Source organism: Sphaeramia orbicularis, chromosome 17 (assembly GCF_902148855.1).
Source record: "Sphaeramia orbicularis chromosome 17, fSphaOr1.1, whole genome shotgun sequence".
In the NCBI taxonomy this organism is placed as follows: Eukaryota; Metazoa; Chordata; class Actinopteri; order Kurtiformes; family Apogonidae; genus Sphaeramia; species Sphaeramia orbicularis.
The window spans coordinates 25,150,879-25,168,486 of record NC_043973.1 but is presented as its reverse complement, the minus strand read 5'-3'; the positions used below and the strand labels follow the sequence as shown (position 1 = coordinate 25,168,486).

The 17,608-nt window shown below is 38.1% G+C and overlaps 1 protein-coding gene across 3 annotated transcripts in view; it reads right to left on the bottom strand.

The window, feature by feature from the left end:
- Positions 1-17,608, bottom strand: part of LOC115437039 (laminin subunit alpha-3-like) — a 98,255-nt gene that overhangs the window by 25,513 nt on the left and 55,134 nt on the right. For all 3 annotated transcript variants that reach the window (XM_030160114.1, XM_030160115.1, XM_030160116.1), the window contains 17 exons: positions 16,993-17,108; positions 16,467-16,678; positions 14,630-14,834; positions 11,617-11,761; positions 11,399-11,539; positions 10,965-11,126; positions 9,439-9,540; positions 9,258-9,341; positions 8,841-9,071; positions 3,559-3,672; positions 2,822-2,940; positions 2,657-2,737; positions 2,469-2,569; positions 1,493-1,546; positions 1,263-1,414; positions 725-835; positions 20-131 (listed from right to left, as the gene is read on the bottom strand). In XM_030160114.1, coding sequence (XP_030015974.1) covers positions 20-131; positions 725-835; positions 1,263-1,414; positions 1,493-1,546; positions 2,469-2,569; positions 2,657-2,737; positions 2,822-2,940; positions 3,559-3,672; positions 8,841-9,071; positions 9,258-9,341; positions 9,439-9,540; positions 10,965-11,126; positions 11,399-11,539; positions 11,617-11,761; positions 14,630-14,834; positions 16,467-16,678; positions 16,993-17,108 — 2,242 coding nt within the window. The remainder of the gene's footprint in view (positions 1-19; positions 132-724; positions 836-1,262; positions 1,415-1,492; positions 1,547-2,468; positions 2,570-2,656; positions 2,738-2,821; positions 2,941-3,558; positions 3,673-8,840; positions 9,072-9,257; positions 9,342-9,438; positions 9,541-10,964; positions 11,127-11,398; positions 11,540-11,616; positions 11,762-14,629; positions 14,835-16,466; positions 16,679-16,992; positions 17,109-17,608) is intronic.

Sequence of the window (17,608 nt, the reverse complement as noted above, 5' to 3'; positions counted from 1 at the left end):
GACACAACTTTTCAATTACCTTGGATTTTTTTAAGCATGTTTCGAACCTCTGAGTCCAGATCCTTCGCCCTCTTGTGGGTTTTTTCAACATCTGCTACTGCCTTCTTAGCATCATCTGCCTTCTCATTTGCCTGCATATAAAACATACATTTTAACTCTTAAAGACCCAAACATCCAATAGCGACCAAAATAATACCTGTTAACCCACAAATCCTATCAATACATATAAATAACTGGTGTAAAATACAGTTTGTCATCTTTTCATGGTCATCAGACATAACCCATTTGGACGTTCAGAGGCTTTGTAGTCAACGTGGAAACACTGTCATCTTCTACAACATTGATTCACCAGTAAAACCCATGGAGTCTGGTAAATAACAGCAGCTGTAGGCACTTGTTTTATGTTCAGTTAATGATATATTTTACTGAAAAAGTCACTTTTTCTTCAGTTTTCTCTGTTTTTTGGTATAATAACCCTCAAGTTTAATCTGCACTTTTATGAACATCTAAATGATCAGTATATTAAATATTAGAAAATACCTGATTTTCAATGGAAAAATGCAAAATACAGAGGATTGGTTCAAAATAAATGGTGACAAATTGCTTAAAAAATGTTAAATATAGAGAAAAAAGTCATTTGGGAACTACCACAAAAGTAGCACTGGGTCTTTATGAGTTAAACTTAGTATTATCTTCAGATTCTTTGATAAAATAGACTTCTTACCTTCTGTTTGAGGAGGCTGATGTCATCTGTAAGAGAGCTCATGTCTTCTTCCAGCTGCTTGACTCTGGACTTTTGGCTGTTGACTGAGGAGTTGTATTTGTTGACAAGAATCTGCAACAAACACGGGAGAAATGTAAAAGAACCAGCATAATTACAACTTCAGCAGTAGGTGCTGTGCCAAGACTTCAGAGAGATGAGAGCTGCTTGATGTGGTGCCACAGAAGACATGGACTTGTTTCTCATGAATACACAAAAGGTTGCATATTTGAATTAAGTGAACATTGTGCTCTGATATTATGGGAAAAGACAAGTTGGCACGGCAACTATGGCATCCAGTTGCGTAGTCTCTAACTCGCGTTGACACAGAGGCTGCGGGACAAATGCAGTGGGATTTCTTATCAGCGAGGATCTGGAATGTTTGCAGAAATGAACACTTCCTGTACTTGTGCATTTGATATCATGTGTATGGGTGTAAGCTGTGTAAGATCTGAAGTAATCGGGCAGCTAATGGGAAGGTTACAATAAACTCATACATTACCTTTGTGTCTGATAAAGCCTTTTCCAACTTCTTCAGTCTCTCCTGAGAGGAGGCACTGGCTGTGGCATTATCCAACTGAGCTTTGATCCTTTTCAGCTCATCGTCCAGCTTCTCAAGATCATGTAGTAAAGTCTGGGCACAGTTATCGCATTCTGGAAAACAAAGACAGATCAGACTAAGAAAAAAATGCGGCATTTTCATCTAATCAGCTATATTTTTAGTTTATTTACCTTGACATTGCTCATCAGTGTTTGTATCTCCTGGCTCCAGTGTGTTCTTGCAAACTGTTGAAACAGTGGAAAACACTTATTTCACAATAGGAATTTCAAAGACAGATTGAACTGAATTAACCCTCCGGTATCCAGGTGCGCCTTTTAGGCACACTTTGCACTTCATGTTAAAAAACTTCATATTATTTTTCACAATTTAAATAAGGTTAGAATTCAAAAGTTGTTCATTTTTGCATGATCTTTAAAATTCTGTCCACCAATTAAAATTTGCACATTGTAAGCAAAAGAAAATTACAAGACTAGCATCTGTCTCCCAAGCGTGCCTAAAACGCACTATTTCTTCCATTTGAAATGTATGATTAGGGCTGACCTTGATTTACAAAAATAAAATTAAATTAGAGCAGAAAAATAAATCAATATATAATATTTAATAGTTTGATTTATAGGTGTGCATTTTACGCACACTTGGTGACAGATGCTAGTATTTTTTAACATTTGACCTAGCGCAAAAAATAATAATGCAAATTAACCAATGTTGGAGTTAATCATTGACATATGCCAGGCTGCAAAAATCAAATATGTGATCCACTTTTTATGTAGTATATTGAAAAAAAATTTTTTTTTTTTGTGTTTTTTGCATCCAAACAAAAAAATGGTTTGTTTACATTACACACATGGCATTTAAAGGTTTAAAAAATGTGACAATTATTGAGTATTTGGTATTTTTATTTATGGCTCAAGTTGATGACATAGAAAAAAGTGTAAAAGAATTAAAAACATGACATTATTCCATTAAGTGTGCCAAAAAGGCACACTTGGTGCTCAGTAAGGGCCTTGCTGGACGGGATACCGGAGGGTGAAAGTGAACTGTAAAATAAGAACTTTTGGGCATTAATATTAAAAATAAGACTTGATTCTCAAAAACAAGAATAAAAAGTAAATTAAAACAATAAATAAATAAGACTTGACGACTCACCTCCAGTCCTGGAATCACAGTTGTTGCCATTGCCGTTGCAGTTGCAGGGACGACAGCTTCCTCCCGGTATCAGAGGATCACCATAGAAACCGGGAGAACACCTATGGAAAAGATTAATAAACAGTAGAATAAGCCAAAGAAATCTAAAGTCCAGTATTTGAACCCAATAAAAGCATACACACACCCACCTCTCACATCTGTCTCCAGTGTAACCTAACTTGCATATGCACTGGACGCCTTCATTGACATCTCTGCAACCCACTGCAAAACTGCACATTGGTAGGAAAGTCATAATTTAGTCTAAAAAAATTCAATTTTCCATGTTATTAAAGTAAATGTATTTTTCCACCCACCTGTTTGAAGGCACACTGAATGGACAAGGGCAAAGTGTGCATGTCCTCAGAGCTGCGTTTCCATAGTAACCTTCCTTGCAGCGTTCACATCTATCTCCAGCTGTGTTATATTGGCAGTTCTGAAAATAGTACAGTACATTAATTAAACCAGCTCCGACCTATATTCACTGTTTGTGCAAACTGTTAAGTGAACACAAGTGAAAATGAAATTAGCCATGCAATTACTTCCAGAAAGTTGTACCAATTCAACCAGACAGAAACTGGTCATAACACTGAAGAAAGGAATGCAAAACATCTGGAGTAAAGAATTAGAATTTGATGGACAGCAAAATGACAGCATGTTCAGTAGCTTATGTCCATTGGTTTTGAACTACTGGGGTGTGGATCCATGCATGCATGCATTGCTCACAGGCCCAGTCTTGAGTGCCTTGAATAACAATAACACACATGAGACACCTGAGATGTTAAAATGTGCGAAGACTCATCCACATAACAGAAAGAATAATGACTGAAAGAAGTCCCAGAATGGAAAATAAGAGAGCCATATCAAATAAAGCCTCAGAAGTGGTGATGTAAGAGAGGTAGAGCTGGGTACCTGAGGAAAGAGGTCTAGACTCTGACTAAACTGTGGCTCAGACTTCAGTTATCTGGGCTCATGTAGTCTATCTTTAGGTGTGTATATGTGTACACAGTTTATCTGTTGTCATAAAGTCATTAGTGAGGGTTGATAAACTTACCAGGCATCTCCCTGTCTTGTCTTCGCACTCATTTGCATGACCGTTGCAGTTACAGGGCAAACACCGACCCAAGTAAGAACCGCTGCCATCTCTGAAGTAACCAGGGGCACATTTCTAAAATAAGAGAAGCATGGAAATAATTAGCAACCTAGTTTTCTTACATAAAAAGAACAGTTATAGCCTAAGAAACAAAGAAATATACATGACATAAAAGAACATTGTGTTATTTGTAACGTTAGGACGAAGAAAATATTCTAATTTTAATTCTAGTAAAATGTATGTAGTTCTAAAAATATAACAACCCCAAGTTATTAATAAAGAAATCTCATTTAGAATTTAGAATCTGAAAAGGTACAAAAACAGACATTGTCAGGGTAATGCAGTCCATTACACTGTTATTTAATATAATCAGCCTCATCGGATTTCTAATAATATCACTTACATTCTCAGTGGTTTAGAAAATTGGTCTAATAATTCCACTAGCAATGTAGATATATTTATTTTTCATTATTATATTATAATTATCTTTTTTTTTTTCGACTCTTTGTTCACTTGCTCGACCAAGAAGAACATTTGGTGCACTTGTCTAACCCATTTGTACTTAATTTTGAGCAAAAACTAAAGGTATAAACTAAAACCACAGACCGTTCTGCTCTATCTAAACATTGACTACACCTCCCACTCAGGCAAATGATTAAAAACAGCACGTGTTTGCAGTGTCATAAAATGTACAAAGATGTATTTGTAGAAGAGGAGTAAACTTGACCTAAATTGAGTGTCATGAAAACACTGACACTGAGAGGTCACAGTCCACACTTTGCTTTCAGACATAATAGTCGTCAAACCGCCACCATTCAGTCTTCACCTATATATAATACAACGCAGGTATAGAACAACAAACAGTACTGACTTTTACCTGAATTTGTGAACTGGCATCATTGTCATTTAAATGAGGATACTGAATTGTCTGTCCTCTGTCATGTACCGAGGGGTAGCGCACCCTTTGTGCATCTTGGTCATTTACTGATGGGTACTCTATCCGCTGAGTTCCCCGATCATTGTGTGACGGGTACAGTATTCTCTGAGTCCATCTGTCGTGGTGTCTGGTGTACCGGGGTCGCTCCCCTCTCTGCAAGGGCCTGTGGCCAGCGTAGCATAATCCAATCACAGTCCCCAATAGCAAAGTCTGTATCAGAATCTCCGCACGCCGCCGTCTGTCCATACTCCTATCTGACATTCCTAACGTTTAGTCTGTGTGAAATCGCGCTTCGCACTCCTCTGCCTCAGCCTCTTAAACACACACTCTCATACAAAGAGGACACACCCCATCAACTTCAGCACCTGAGTCAGTAGTGCTAATCACTATGAGTATATGCAGGCGCACAGGCACACACAAGTGTTTACATGCTCAGTCGTTCTCTCTGTGTCTCCCACCAACACATATACACACACGTACACACACACACAGAATTGCTTGAGGCAAAGAAAATTGAACTCTATACCCGGGAGCATGCACTCACAGGAAATCTGGATAGAGAACGGGAAAATCACAACATTGTAAATACTGTTGTGTTTGATTAAAGGGGTGTGATGAAGCCTCTCAACATTCAACAGTGCATGGATAGAGGATATCCAGTATGTGTATGTGTATGTGTATGGTTCACAACTTTTTGAGCAAGAATATGTGACTGAGGGGAGGGTGGAACACCTTGGTCGACGCAGACAATAAACTCACACCTGAATCACTCTGCTCAAACACACGATAGACACAACTGGGCGTGTTGGCTGTACTTTCAGACACATGCTGTAGCAGTGCTCAGGCGAACACATCCAGGTTTATGAGTAACAGTGTGCTGCCAACCACCCCACCCCATGTGTCAAACCACGTTGCCGTGTCATGCAGCCTCTGGGCGCATATAATCAACTTCCTTTAATCACTCCCTTTCAGACAGTGACTCACTTTTACACAGGTAGGAAACCACATCTATAGCAACAGCACGGCCAAAAGCATCAAGCAAGAAGAAACAAGAAAGAAAAAAAATAATAATATTACTGTATATTACTGATCAAGCATGAAAAAGTCCCTTTTCATTTCCCATTTTGGACTTCTGTGGGAAACTGTTGCCATATTGTGCACAAAAACATTATTAGAAACACAAACACAGTAAATCAGCAGTAACCCTTCCCAAAATAAAAAAATAATTCAACTAAAGCCTTTTTCCTTAGTGACTAACTACATCATGGATGTTTGCTCTCCGTCTCAGCGTTGTAACCATGCCAGTGTTTATAGCTGTACAATCACAAATATTATGTCTGCGTGATTGTGCATCACATCCCACCCTGAGGCTACACAATTTGGCTGCATGGCCCTGTGGACGGTATTTTCCGGTACATTCCACCCGCCGCTCCTCAGCTGATGAATTTTTCCTTTACAAAAAGGGTGCGGCTGGCTCTTAATACAGACATGTCAGGACACCCTAAAAGTATGAGAAGGAGGTTCCACTCTTCTGAAATGACATGATGTCTTTCAGTCAACACCCAGCTCCACCCTGTTTGTTATCACTACTGCTTTCAGACCTGACAAGCGTTTTCAAGTTTCCCATCCAGGCATAGAAAGATTAATATACAGGTGTCTGCAAAGTCTCTTTACAATTTAAAAAAATAGGACCAATGGCCCTGTAGCTTACCAGACAAATGAAAAGCTTTGGGAAATGTATCCAGATGCCATTTATTATCAGCCAGTTCTGTGTATTTATTCTATTACAGAAATAGCCCATGTTTTGGTCATATTCCAGTCAGATCTGTAAAAAATTCAAATTCCAACTTGATATCATTGATACTTATTTATTGTATCAGTCCACTTTCCATGTGTTATAATGGGAAAATTTTTCAAAGTCGCATCAAATCCAGAATCAGATCTGGATGGAAATAATTGCAATACCTTGTGTTGACATCATCATACAGAAGCTGTATACCAAGTATGAAGTCAATCAGAACTGTAGTTTAGGAGAAGAAGACGATTGAAATTTTTTCCCCATAAGAGCCCATGTTAAATTTTCCGTAAGTTCCCAGATCCAGAAGAAGATCCTGATCAGCATGTGGCCATTATGTTTTGGTCATCTCCCCATCAGGGCTGTGCTGTAGAAATTTCAACTTGATATAATTTATATTTACTGAGTTATTGCATCGATCCACTTCCTATCTCTTATAATGGGGAAATTTGTCAAAGTCGCACCAAATCCAGAATCAGATCCAGATCTAGATAATTTCACTAACTTTTGTTGACATCATTATAAAGAAGCTGTATACCAAGTTTGAAGTCAAATCGGAGGTGTAGTTTTGGAGAAGAAGATGACTGAAATTTTTGTAACGGACGACAGACGACAGATGTTGACAGACGATGACGACAGACGACGCCGCTGGACGCCGCATGATGACAATAGCTTATGGCCTGTCGGTCGGTAAGATAAAAATGTTATGTTAATCAGAATGGTTTTATGTACTCTGTAGATAATGATATCAATGTTTTTAATCACATTGTAGGATCATGTGCATTTGAATCATTGGTCCATTTTTCTTCAACGAGAGATCAATAACTGCAAATGTTTACCTTGAACTTTTGACTGAATATGTGTCACCACAACTGGATGACCTTCAACCAACCATCATTGTCCAGGTAGATGGTGCACCACCATATTGGGGACTGCAAGTTGGTGGGTTCCTAAATCAAACATTTCCACACTGGTGGATTGGAAGGGATGGCCCAATTCCCTGAACACCTCATTCACCAGATATCACTGCCCTGGATTTCCTTCTATGGGGTTATGTTAAAGATATCACATATCGAACAAACATACAGGACATCAATGAGATCAAGTAAAAGTTCACTGATGCCACTAGCCCCTTTTACACAGCACTACAGTTATGGGAATATTTGGCCTTTATTTCGTAACGATGTCTGTGTAAATGAAATGGTGGGATCATTTGGTTCCATCTCTGTTACGGCTCTGTAACGCCTCAGGACGTAGTAACAGAGCTGTGATAAAGGTGGAATCATGATTCTGGAACACCTCTCCCTCCGCAACCAAGGTGTGACGTTCTGATGATGGCGACTCCCACGCCTCAGAGACAGCAGGTGCATATGGAGGCCCTGGCATGAATTGTGTGGCAGCCACCCCCGGTGCTACACCTTCGTGCCAGGGTGCCGCACAAAGCCGCGGGACCAACACCTGGGGAGGCTGCCGCAGAATCCATCTCAGTGTCTCCATATGCGCTCTATATGCACCACCCCTTTGATTCTGGAGTGCTGGTCTGCTGTGTAAAAGTCCAGACTGTCTCACCTCTGTTACCCCTTTGGCTTGGCTGTGGAAATCAGTCAATGGTGGAAAAAAGGTGGGATCACCATCTTGCCTTTTTTCTGGGATCTCTGTGTAAAAGTGGCTATAGACACCACTGATGAGGCTATGCTACAGCCAACATGGAAACAAATCCAGTACCATCTATATGTGCTATGTGTAACTAATGGTGCCCATATAGAGGTGTATTAACCCTTTCATGCATGAATTATGAGAACCTTAATCAAGATTTTTTTTCCTGAGTGTTTTATTCCTCTTTACGCATTAAAAAAAAAGCTATGTGATTTAAATTTTTTCATGAACCTATTTTTCATGGAGTTACAAAAATGTCCACTCAGCTGGACACCACGCATTTAATTTTTGAAGCAAAGAAACCTGTATTTACTCACATACTGTGTGAAAACAATGAAGTAAAAAGCTATTTAATACAGCTAATCTGATGTTTTCTCACATTTTAACAATCTATAATACTAGTTATTACTCACTCAGATAATATGCACAAAAAAAACCCTGTTCATTACAGTCTAATAACAATTAGCAATTGATTTACACTAAAATATGTTACTACAGATCAGGTTTATCAAAAACAGGAAAGTTACAGTAATGGTGTGAATGCCAGCGTATGTGATGATAGTGTCCACTGTGTTGGTTAATACAGAACTAAAACAACAAAATCCATGAATATACAAGAAAACAGCTGTAGAATAGATGAACACTGCAGTTCATGCACTATGCATGAAAGGGTTAAATGAGGCAAAAAACTTAAATATCTACTTTTCATTTTGCGGTAATTTCCACAGATTTGTATATTCATTGGCTTTGTAATAAATGTGTTAAATTGTAAAGAGACTTTATGGACACACTGTATATCTTTACCACCCAAGACTCAAATAAACTCACGACATATTAAACATAAACCCGTCTCACCTCACAGGAGTCTCCGGTGTACTCAGGTGGGCAGGAACAGTCCTCCACAGTGTTTCCAGGGCCTCCTGTCCCTGTGTTGGTGGCCTCCTCCAAGCCCACCTCCCCCAAACTGAGTCGCTGGCTCTGAGTGAAGTACAGGGCTCGGACCCTCAGGCCCACCAGACTGGCTAAGACCATCATCAGTTCCTCTCTGGAGACAGGCCTGTTGGTACCAGCATGGCGCCAGTTTCCCTGCAGATAACACAGACAGTATTTGGACTCCAGTACTGAAAAATCAGCAGTGGGAATTTTACATGATAAAGCTGAAAATACATAACAGACTATTATTTTTTTATTATTTGGATGCAGTTTAAAGAACAAGATATCTCAACAACCACAAGCTCTAAACCTTATGAACTTTGATACTATGGGCTTCACCTCTGTGAACTGGACTCGGCCCTGATACACCCTGTCTGGATTCGGGAGTTGTGAAGCTATGTGGATCAGGGTCATATTGTGGCCCTATGGGAGAAAAAGACATGAAAAATAAACTTTGCTGAAAAAATAACAGGAAAAGACATGTCCTAGTATGTACTAGTAGCCGTGTCAGAGTACATACAGTTAGAATGACATCAGGTCTTCTGTCCATCAGCGTCATCCCTTCGCTAGGAATGCCAAAGGATTTGGATTGATATGTCAGGAAACCACCATAAGAAGAAACCTATGAAAAATGGAGAAAGTCTAAGAACCTGTCAGCTGATCCAAGAGGAAAATGTAAATGTTAGAATTCATGCTTTTATGATATAACTTCTATGAGTGTCTTTTTTTTTTAACTTAGTTTTTATTAGATTTTCTTTTTTATCAGTACGATACGATGTATACATTTAAATACATAACATTACAATAAGTTTCTTTTCCTTTTTCTCAGCTGTATGTGCATTTTTACAAACCTCCATATGTAATATAGGATGGAAATGAAAGAAAATAATAACAATCACTGCAAATAAATAGATAATGTTCACTCCAAAAATAAGGTTTTATGTATAATTCCTAGACAGAAGCAGGATGACAGCATTTTGACATACAGGGTGGGGAAGCAAAATTTACAATATTTTGAGGCAGGGATTGAAAGACAGTGTATGACCAATTAGTTTATTGAAAGTCATGAGAATTTATTTGCCACAAGAAAATGTACATATTAGAAAATGTTTTTATTCTATGTGTCCTCCTTCTTTCTCAATAACTGCCTTCACACGCTTCCTGAAACTTGCGCAAGTGTTCCTCAAATATTCGGGTGACAACTTCTCCCATTCTTCTTTAATAGTATCTTCCAGACTTTCTTGTAATAGTTTTGCTCATAGTCATTCTCTTCTTTCCCTTAGAAACAGTCTTTATGGACACTCCAACTATTTTTGAAATCTCCTTTGGTGTGACGAGTGCATTCAGCAAATCACACACTCTTTGACGTTTGCTTTCCTGATTACTCATATGGGCAAAAGTTTCTGAAAAGGTATGGATAATAGTGTTAGGTATGATTATGACATCAATATATGTTTGGTTTCAAAACAATTGACGTAGTGCCTGCTGAGAAAAAACAACTAAATGTTCATTGTAAATTTTGCTTCCCCACCCTGTACAACATGAGGTGTTGCATTACTAATAAATATTATTATTGCAGCAATAAAGGTAACACACTACGAGCGTCTTTTAACATCTTATTTAACAACTCACTGCGGTCTGTGTACTGGTTTTACAGAACATTACAGCAAAACATTTGAGTCTAAAGACCAGATAAGTACTGTTAATAATTAGTATATACAATAATATTTATTTAAACATCAGCTACATTTTTTCACTGAAATTTTCCATTGATATAAGATGTGGAAATAAATAATATAAGGACGAAAAGGTGGTTCTAACAATAATGCTGATATTCATATTAACTTTCAAATAGAGCTATTAAAAATCAGGATGAACTGGGGATATAGGAACTATACTGCACCCAAAATGTGAACATATGGACAAAACATCAACAAGTAAAATCCAACCAGTTCATGAGAACGTACTGTATGTAAAATCTACATATTACTAGACATAGATGGACGGCAGGTTTTTGGTTGATGTTCCGTTCCTCCAGTGACTCACCCTGTTTCCCAGGTAGGACTGTGGTGCCACCCAGTGTAGGACCCGAACTGTAGGTGAGAGCTCCTGGACGTCTGCCACCACGGTGTTACTGACTGCGTTCAACACAGACGCAACATCGTCCTGGTCTGGACTTTCCAGACGCCAGCCACGCATCTCAACAAACTGACAGGAAATAATTTGTACATATTTGAAAATGACATTTATATCCATACAGTGCTATTCCACAGATTTGGATTAGTTACTTTTTATAAATACTGATAAAAGTTGGAGAATTGAGCACCGTGTCTTGGCTTGAAAATGCTGCATTGACAAAATACTTGAGGATTGGAATAGATGTGGCTTCAAAAGCTTCTCAATAATTCAGATTTTACAGGAAAAGAAATAGAATTCCTAAAGGCATTTATGAACAGGTCTGGGCATGAAACCAAACTTACCTTCCCCCTACGTTTACTGGAACTCTGACACTGGTTAGTGGCTCCGAAGCAGAAACAACTGGTGCAGCCCACAGGGTTGGACGGGTTGAAATGGAAGGAACCTTCCCAACAGGTATCACACCTGACACCGGCAACATTTCTCTACAAAAGTTTTTAGTGTAATAGAGATCAGAGCCAAGTGTGTGCATGTGTGTTTAACTGTAGTTAAATCAGCTCACCTTGCACAGACATCTTCCTGTGTCCGGCTGACAGATTTCTGCAGAGGCTCCACCTTGGTTACAATCACACGGCAGGCACTGAGGAAAGCTATAATAACCTGGACGACAGCGATCACACTGTCGGCCTCCAATCCTAGGCTTGCAACTACAAAAAAAAATCCCCAAAAAACCCAACAGAGAACAATTATGTCTGGTATAACTTAACCCATAAAAACCCAAACATCCACCATCGAACAAACTCATCTACCGATCTAAAATATTTAATACCTGTTGATCCACTAATCCTATAAATACATGTAAATAACTGGTGTAAATACAGTTTGAGATCTTTTCATGGTCATCAGATTTGACCCATGTGGATGTTCAGAGGCTCTGTAGTGAACGTGGAAGCACCGTCTTCTATAACATAAGCCCCTTTTACACAGCCTCTCTGTTATAGGAATATTTCGCCTTTATTCCAGAACGACGTCTGTGTAAACAAAATGGTGGGATCTTTTGGTCCCACCTTTATCGCAGCTCTGTAATGCCTCTGGAGGTAGTAACAGAGCCATGATAAAGGTGGAACCATGATTCTGGAACGCTATGTGAAAGGAACACCTCTCGTTCCCCAACCAAGGTGTGACGTTTTGATGACACCAAGAGAGACAGCAGATGCTTATGGAGGCAATGGCATGGATTCTGTGGCAGCCGCCCTGGGTGCTGTGGCTTCGTGCCATTTTCACCCATGGCACGAAGCAGTGGGATCCATGCCAGTGTCTTCATATGTGCATTATACGCTGCATCACCGCCCCTTTGATTCTGGAGCACAGGTCCGCTGTGTAAAAGTTCAGCCTGTCTCACCTCTGTTACTCCTTTGGCTTGTCTGTGTAAATCAGTCAATGGTGGAAAAAAGGTGGGATCACCATTTTTTTTGCCTTGCCAGGTCTTTTTTCCAGGATCTCTGTGTAATAGTGGCTACTGATTCACCAGTAAAACCCGTGGAGTTAGATCAATGACAGTGGATGGACGCACTTGGTTTATGTTCAGTTATTGGTATCTTTACTGAAAAAGTCACTTTTTCATCAGTTTTCACTGTTTCTGATATAATAACCCTCAACTTTAATCTGAGCTTTTATGAGCATCTATATGATTAGTAAATGAAATATTTAAAAATACACTATTTTCACTGAAAAATATGCAAAACACAGAGGATAACATTATAATAAATAGTGATAAATCACTTAAGAAAGGTTAAATAGAGAGAAAAATCATTTGGAACTGCCACAGAAGTAGCACTGGGTCTTTACAGGTTAATGTACAATACATGTTTGGTTCTAAAGTTTAGAAAGTCTGTTATTTACAAACAGAAAAAAAAATGTGTGCAACTTTGTGTTTTGTACAGACATTATTACATGTTGGAGCCGATTTCAAGACTGAAAAATTTCAGGCCAGAGAAGACTATCTCTATAAGAAATAATCTGTGCAGTAATCCTCCTCTAATCCTCTTCTAATTACTTCAGTGTCAAGTTTCACTTTCATTGTAGAACTCAGATTCTCATGTCCTTCACTTGTTATGGTACTAGTGATGTATCCGCTGTGAAATTCTGATATAGTGTTTAAAGTTAGTTTGGCTGATAGCCAATTTTGGGTTTCGTTTAATTTGTCATTATTTCTTCAGTTATTTCTAACAAGAAATCAAAGAAATCTTCATAATAAACAACAACTGTGAAGGTTGTTTTTTTTTTTTTTTTAGAATGAGCACAAAGTCAATCATATACATTTATGATTCAACACAACATATAAGCTGATGGAATGTCAGCTGATACTGGTATATAGGTGCAACCCCACAAGGTATGACAGAAGTTTTACTGTTGAAGTAAATAATATATACAGTACTGTGCAATAGCCTGGAGCTATTTCTATGTTTGTTGTGTTTGCAGCGTTATAATGAGCATACATATTTATTTCTCATTCACTTTTCTTCAGATACAACAAAAAAATATGGAGAATATGTGCACAGCCTTAAAAGACACACAAAAAACATGAACTAAATTGGTTCTACAGGTTAAAGTCATTATTTAGTGTGACCCCTGACCCCATAACAAGAAGCAGAATAGATACATCTGATATGTGTTGAATGAAACCTGGTATAAAACATCAGAAAATTAATGCAATAAATCTCATATTGTCTGAACAAAATGATTAAAAACATGTTAAGTGCAAAGGGAGGTCATACTAAACATTAACACTGGTTTATAGAAGCTGTTTTTCCCTGAAACTTTTGTTTTTATTGCTGTTTTTACATACTTCCCATATATCCAGATTGGATCTTAACCCATAAAGACCCAGTGCTACTTTCATGGCAGTTCCCAAATTAATTTTTTCTCTCTATTTCACCTTTCTAAAGGGATTTATCACCATTTATTATAATATTATCCTCTGTATTTTGTGTTTTTTCAGACTAAATCAGGTATTTTCCTATATCTAATTGACTGATCATGTAGATGTTCAGGAAAGATCCAATTAAAGTTGATGATTATTATATCAGAAACAGAAAAAACTTTTAAAAATGGACTGTTTCAGCAAAGATATCATTAACTGAACATAAACCAAGTGTCTCCACCCACTGCCATTGATCCAATTCCATGGGTTTTACTGGTGAATCAGTGTTGTAGAAGATGACGGTGTTTCCACATTCACTACGGAGCCTCTGAACGTCCAAATGGGTCATATCTGATGACCATGAAAAGATGACAAACTGCATTTTACACCAATTATTTACATGGATTGATAGGATTAGTGGTTGAGAAATAATAAACATTTTAGATCAGTAGATTTGTTTTGGTTGCCAGTAGCTGTTTGGGTCTTTGTGGGTTCATACAGAGACTTTACTAAACCAACAAACCTAATGTTGACCTGGGACTTTTAAACAGTACAGTATGTTCTTACAACTGCTGCAATGACAATGTAGCTATCTGAGAAGAAGCTTTAGTTCGCACACACTTTTGTTTGTGTCACGTATGGTCCCACTCACCTGCACTGTCCAGTGTCACGGTCACAGTCAGGGCCTGCGTTGGGTTCAGTGCCGTTTGGAGAACACTGACAGCCCTCACAGCCCAGCAGAGGGTCATAGCTAAACGTCTGACTCTGACACGTGTCACATGAAGGTCTCACTGTCTGAGGAGGGCAGATACAGCGTCCCGTCACCTCATCGCACAGTCGTCGACCGCATTCACAAGCTGCCAAATGGAGAGAGATGTACAATACATGTGTAAACATTACACTCAGAGTTAGACAGTAAGGTATCTGTTAACATATTTTTCATGTTTTCATTAGAAGCGTCTTTACAGAATAACACCTTAACGCCTAAATTAAAATATTCCCTCAGATTAAGCAATAGTTTTGATTATTTCAACAGTGTCCTATAATATTATTATTTCCAGTAACAGTATGAATGAATCTGACTCACTGATACCTAAAGAGGACTGGAATTTGCTGTTGATATGTAAGTAACAGGTAAAACAACCATGTAACGTGACTGCCTATTGTAACTCTATCCTCTGTCTCATATGGACAGGAAGGGTGTGTGATCTACAGTGGTGTTCTTTATCTTAAATCAATGGCTTATAGGATATAAAATGAAACCATTTACATTCCAGTATGAATATTGTACGCTTTAAAAAGTACAAAAAAAGTAGTCTATTGATTTTAAACTGTTCAGCCTATTTCTCAGCTTACTTAATATATTTCATAAACCGTAATGTTTTTCTCAATAAATGTGGGTTCAAAAGGAAGGTAACACTAGTGAGATTGATGCAGAGGTGTTGGAATCATTATCAAATGTACTGCTTTAGAGTAAATGCAGCTGGAACACATAATTTTCAGCTACCCCTAAAAAAACTCCCACAGGACTTAGGATGAAAAATACCTGGAAATAATTAATAACCTGCTCAGACTGTATACATGTATTCTGAGGCCGTCAGTCTATATTGTAACTGTAATTGAATACAGTAACACCAGGGTTCCTACAGGTTTCTACAATTTAAATTTAAGACCTTTTTAAGACTAATTAGAACAGGATTTAATGCCCATTTTACCACCATACTGGCAAAAATTTGTGAGTCCTAGAATTTAGGAAAATGCATGTATTTACTCCAACACTTTGATTCCAACTGTTCTGAGTCATTTCTCATGGGGGGGCTACAAAGTTAGCAATAAGTGACTCTTAATTTCAATATGAACTGTCGGGTGGTAACTGAGCAGACTGTTACTTTCATTGCAGCTTGGACATTTCACAGACACATTTAAACACAATACAACCAACAAGTTCATGACAACATAACTTGAGACCTACCATTCCAAATTCAACCCATGTATGCTGTTTGGGTCTGCGGGACCCGTTTTCATTTTTTATTAAAAGAAAAATGATGAGTAATTATTTGTTGATGATTTTTTTCCTGTCATATCTTGATTATATTAGATGTTATTAGAAAAAAACAAAGTAAAAACAAGTAGCACTTTAATTCATAAATGTGATCTAACAAAGGCAAAAGGCAAATATTAAACATATACTGCTTTTTATGTTGCTTGTAATTGGGATTAAGTTGGGATTTGTTGAGTATTTTGGCATAAAATGGTTTGATTATGTTGAATTAAAAACCCACAAATGCAGCAGGTCTGCCACACCCACGAACACTGACTGACGAATAAAAACCTAAACACCACACAAGTTAATACCTTTTAAAGGCTTTTTTAAGGTATTAAATGCAGATTTGTAAATTCCAGACTTTTAAGACTCACATTTAGATTTCTATCTATTCCTCAACACAGTTTACAAGGCATAGTCATATTAAAGGTTAATGTTTACTCACGTCTACAGTAGGGGAAGCCATAGTACCCAGTAGCACACTTTGTGCACTGTCGACCAATGACAAACTGTCTACAGGGACACTGTCCTCCAACCGGGTCACAGGTAGGTCCAGTAGAGCCAGACTGGTCACAGTTACAAGGCAGAGCTCCATCATTATAAGCTGCTACAAGAGAGCGGGCCGAATCTCTGCAGAACTGTGAGGATGTTCTAGGGCTGAGGGAAAACAGAAAAAGAGTCAACTGTGTGAAACAGAGCTGGGTTTAGTCAGTACCCTGTTATAACCGCTAGGGGACACTATTTACAAAAAAGTTACTGTATTAGCTATAATGCTGCTGATAAGAGAGTGTGCTCCTTACAAGAACAAGTCATCATATCAGAAAGTCATACAAAATAAAATAATATTAATGAAGATAATTAGCACCACTAATGATTTTACTGTTCGATTACAATGATTTACTGATGATTTCTTGTTTAACTACAGGAAAAATCATCTTATCTTGAAGACTCCAAACATAATGAATACGTACTCTATGTAGAACCCCTCTCCTCTGCACTGTTGGAGAAAATCTGCGGATTTATCCAGAGGCTTTTCTTTCAGGAGATCTGGAGTGTAAGTGCTGTCAGGAATCAGCAAGATATAATCCTATACAAAAGACCGAAAGCATAACGAATGATTAAAAAAAAAAAAAAAAAGTACAAAACAAGTTTACACCGTAAACATCCACTCTACTTTTGTATCATGTTTTAAAACCTCCATCAGTGAGATGCAGAAAGTGATAAAACAGATAAACTGTGGATTTTAAGTGTTTAAGCCACATTTTTCAGCTTGATCTTATCTCAGCAGAAAAAAATGTAAAACAAATGAACCACAGGAAAGCAAAGCACAACCTGCCACAGCATTAGAGGCAGGAAGCTGGGATTTTTTTTTTATTTTTTTTTTTATAAAGCTATGTGGGGCTGCCAGGTAGAATACAGTCCCTTCATTGTTGTTGTTAGGCATATGGCATAACACTGAGGACAGGACAGGAGCATGCCAAGTGCTCCACCTGAACAGCTCTTATGAAACACAGGCATCTCAGTCTTTTAATGAACAGACACAGTTTGCCAGTACATCTCAAAAATGTCTTTTCAGCTTTCTCCTGT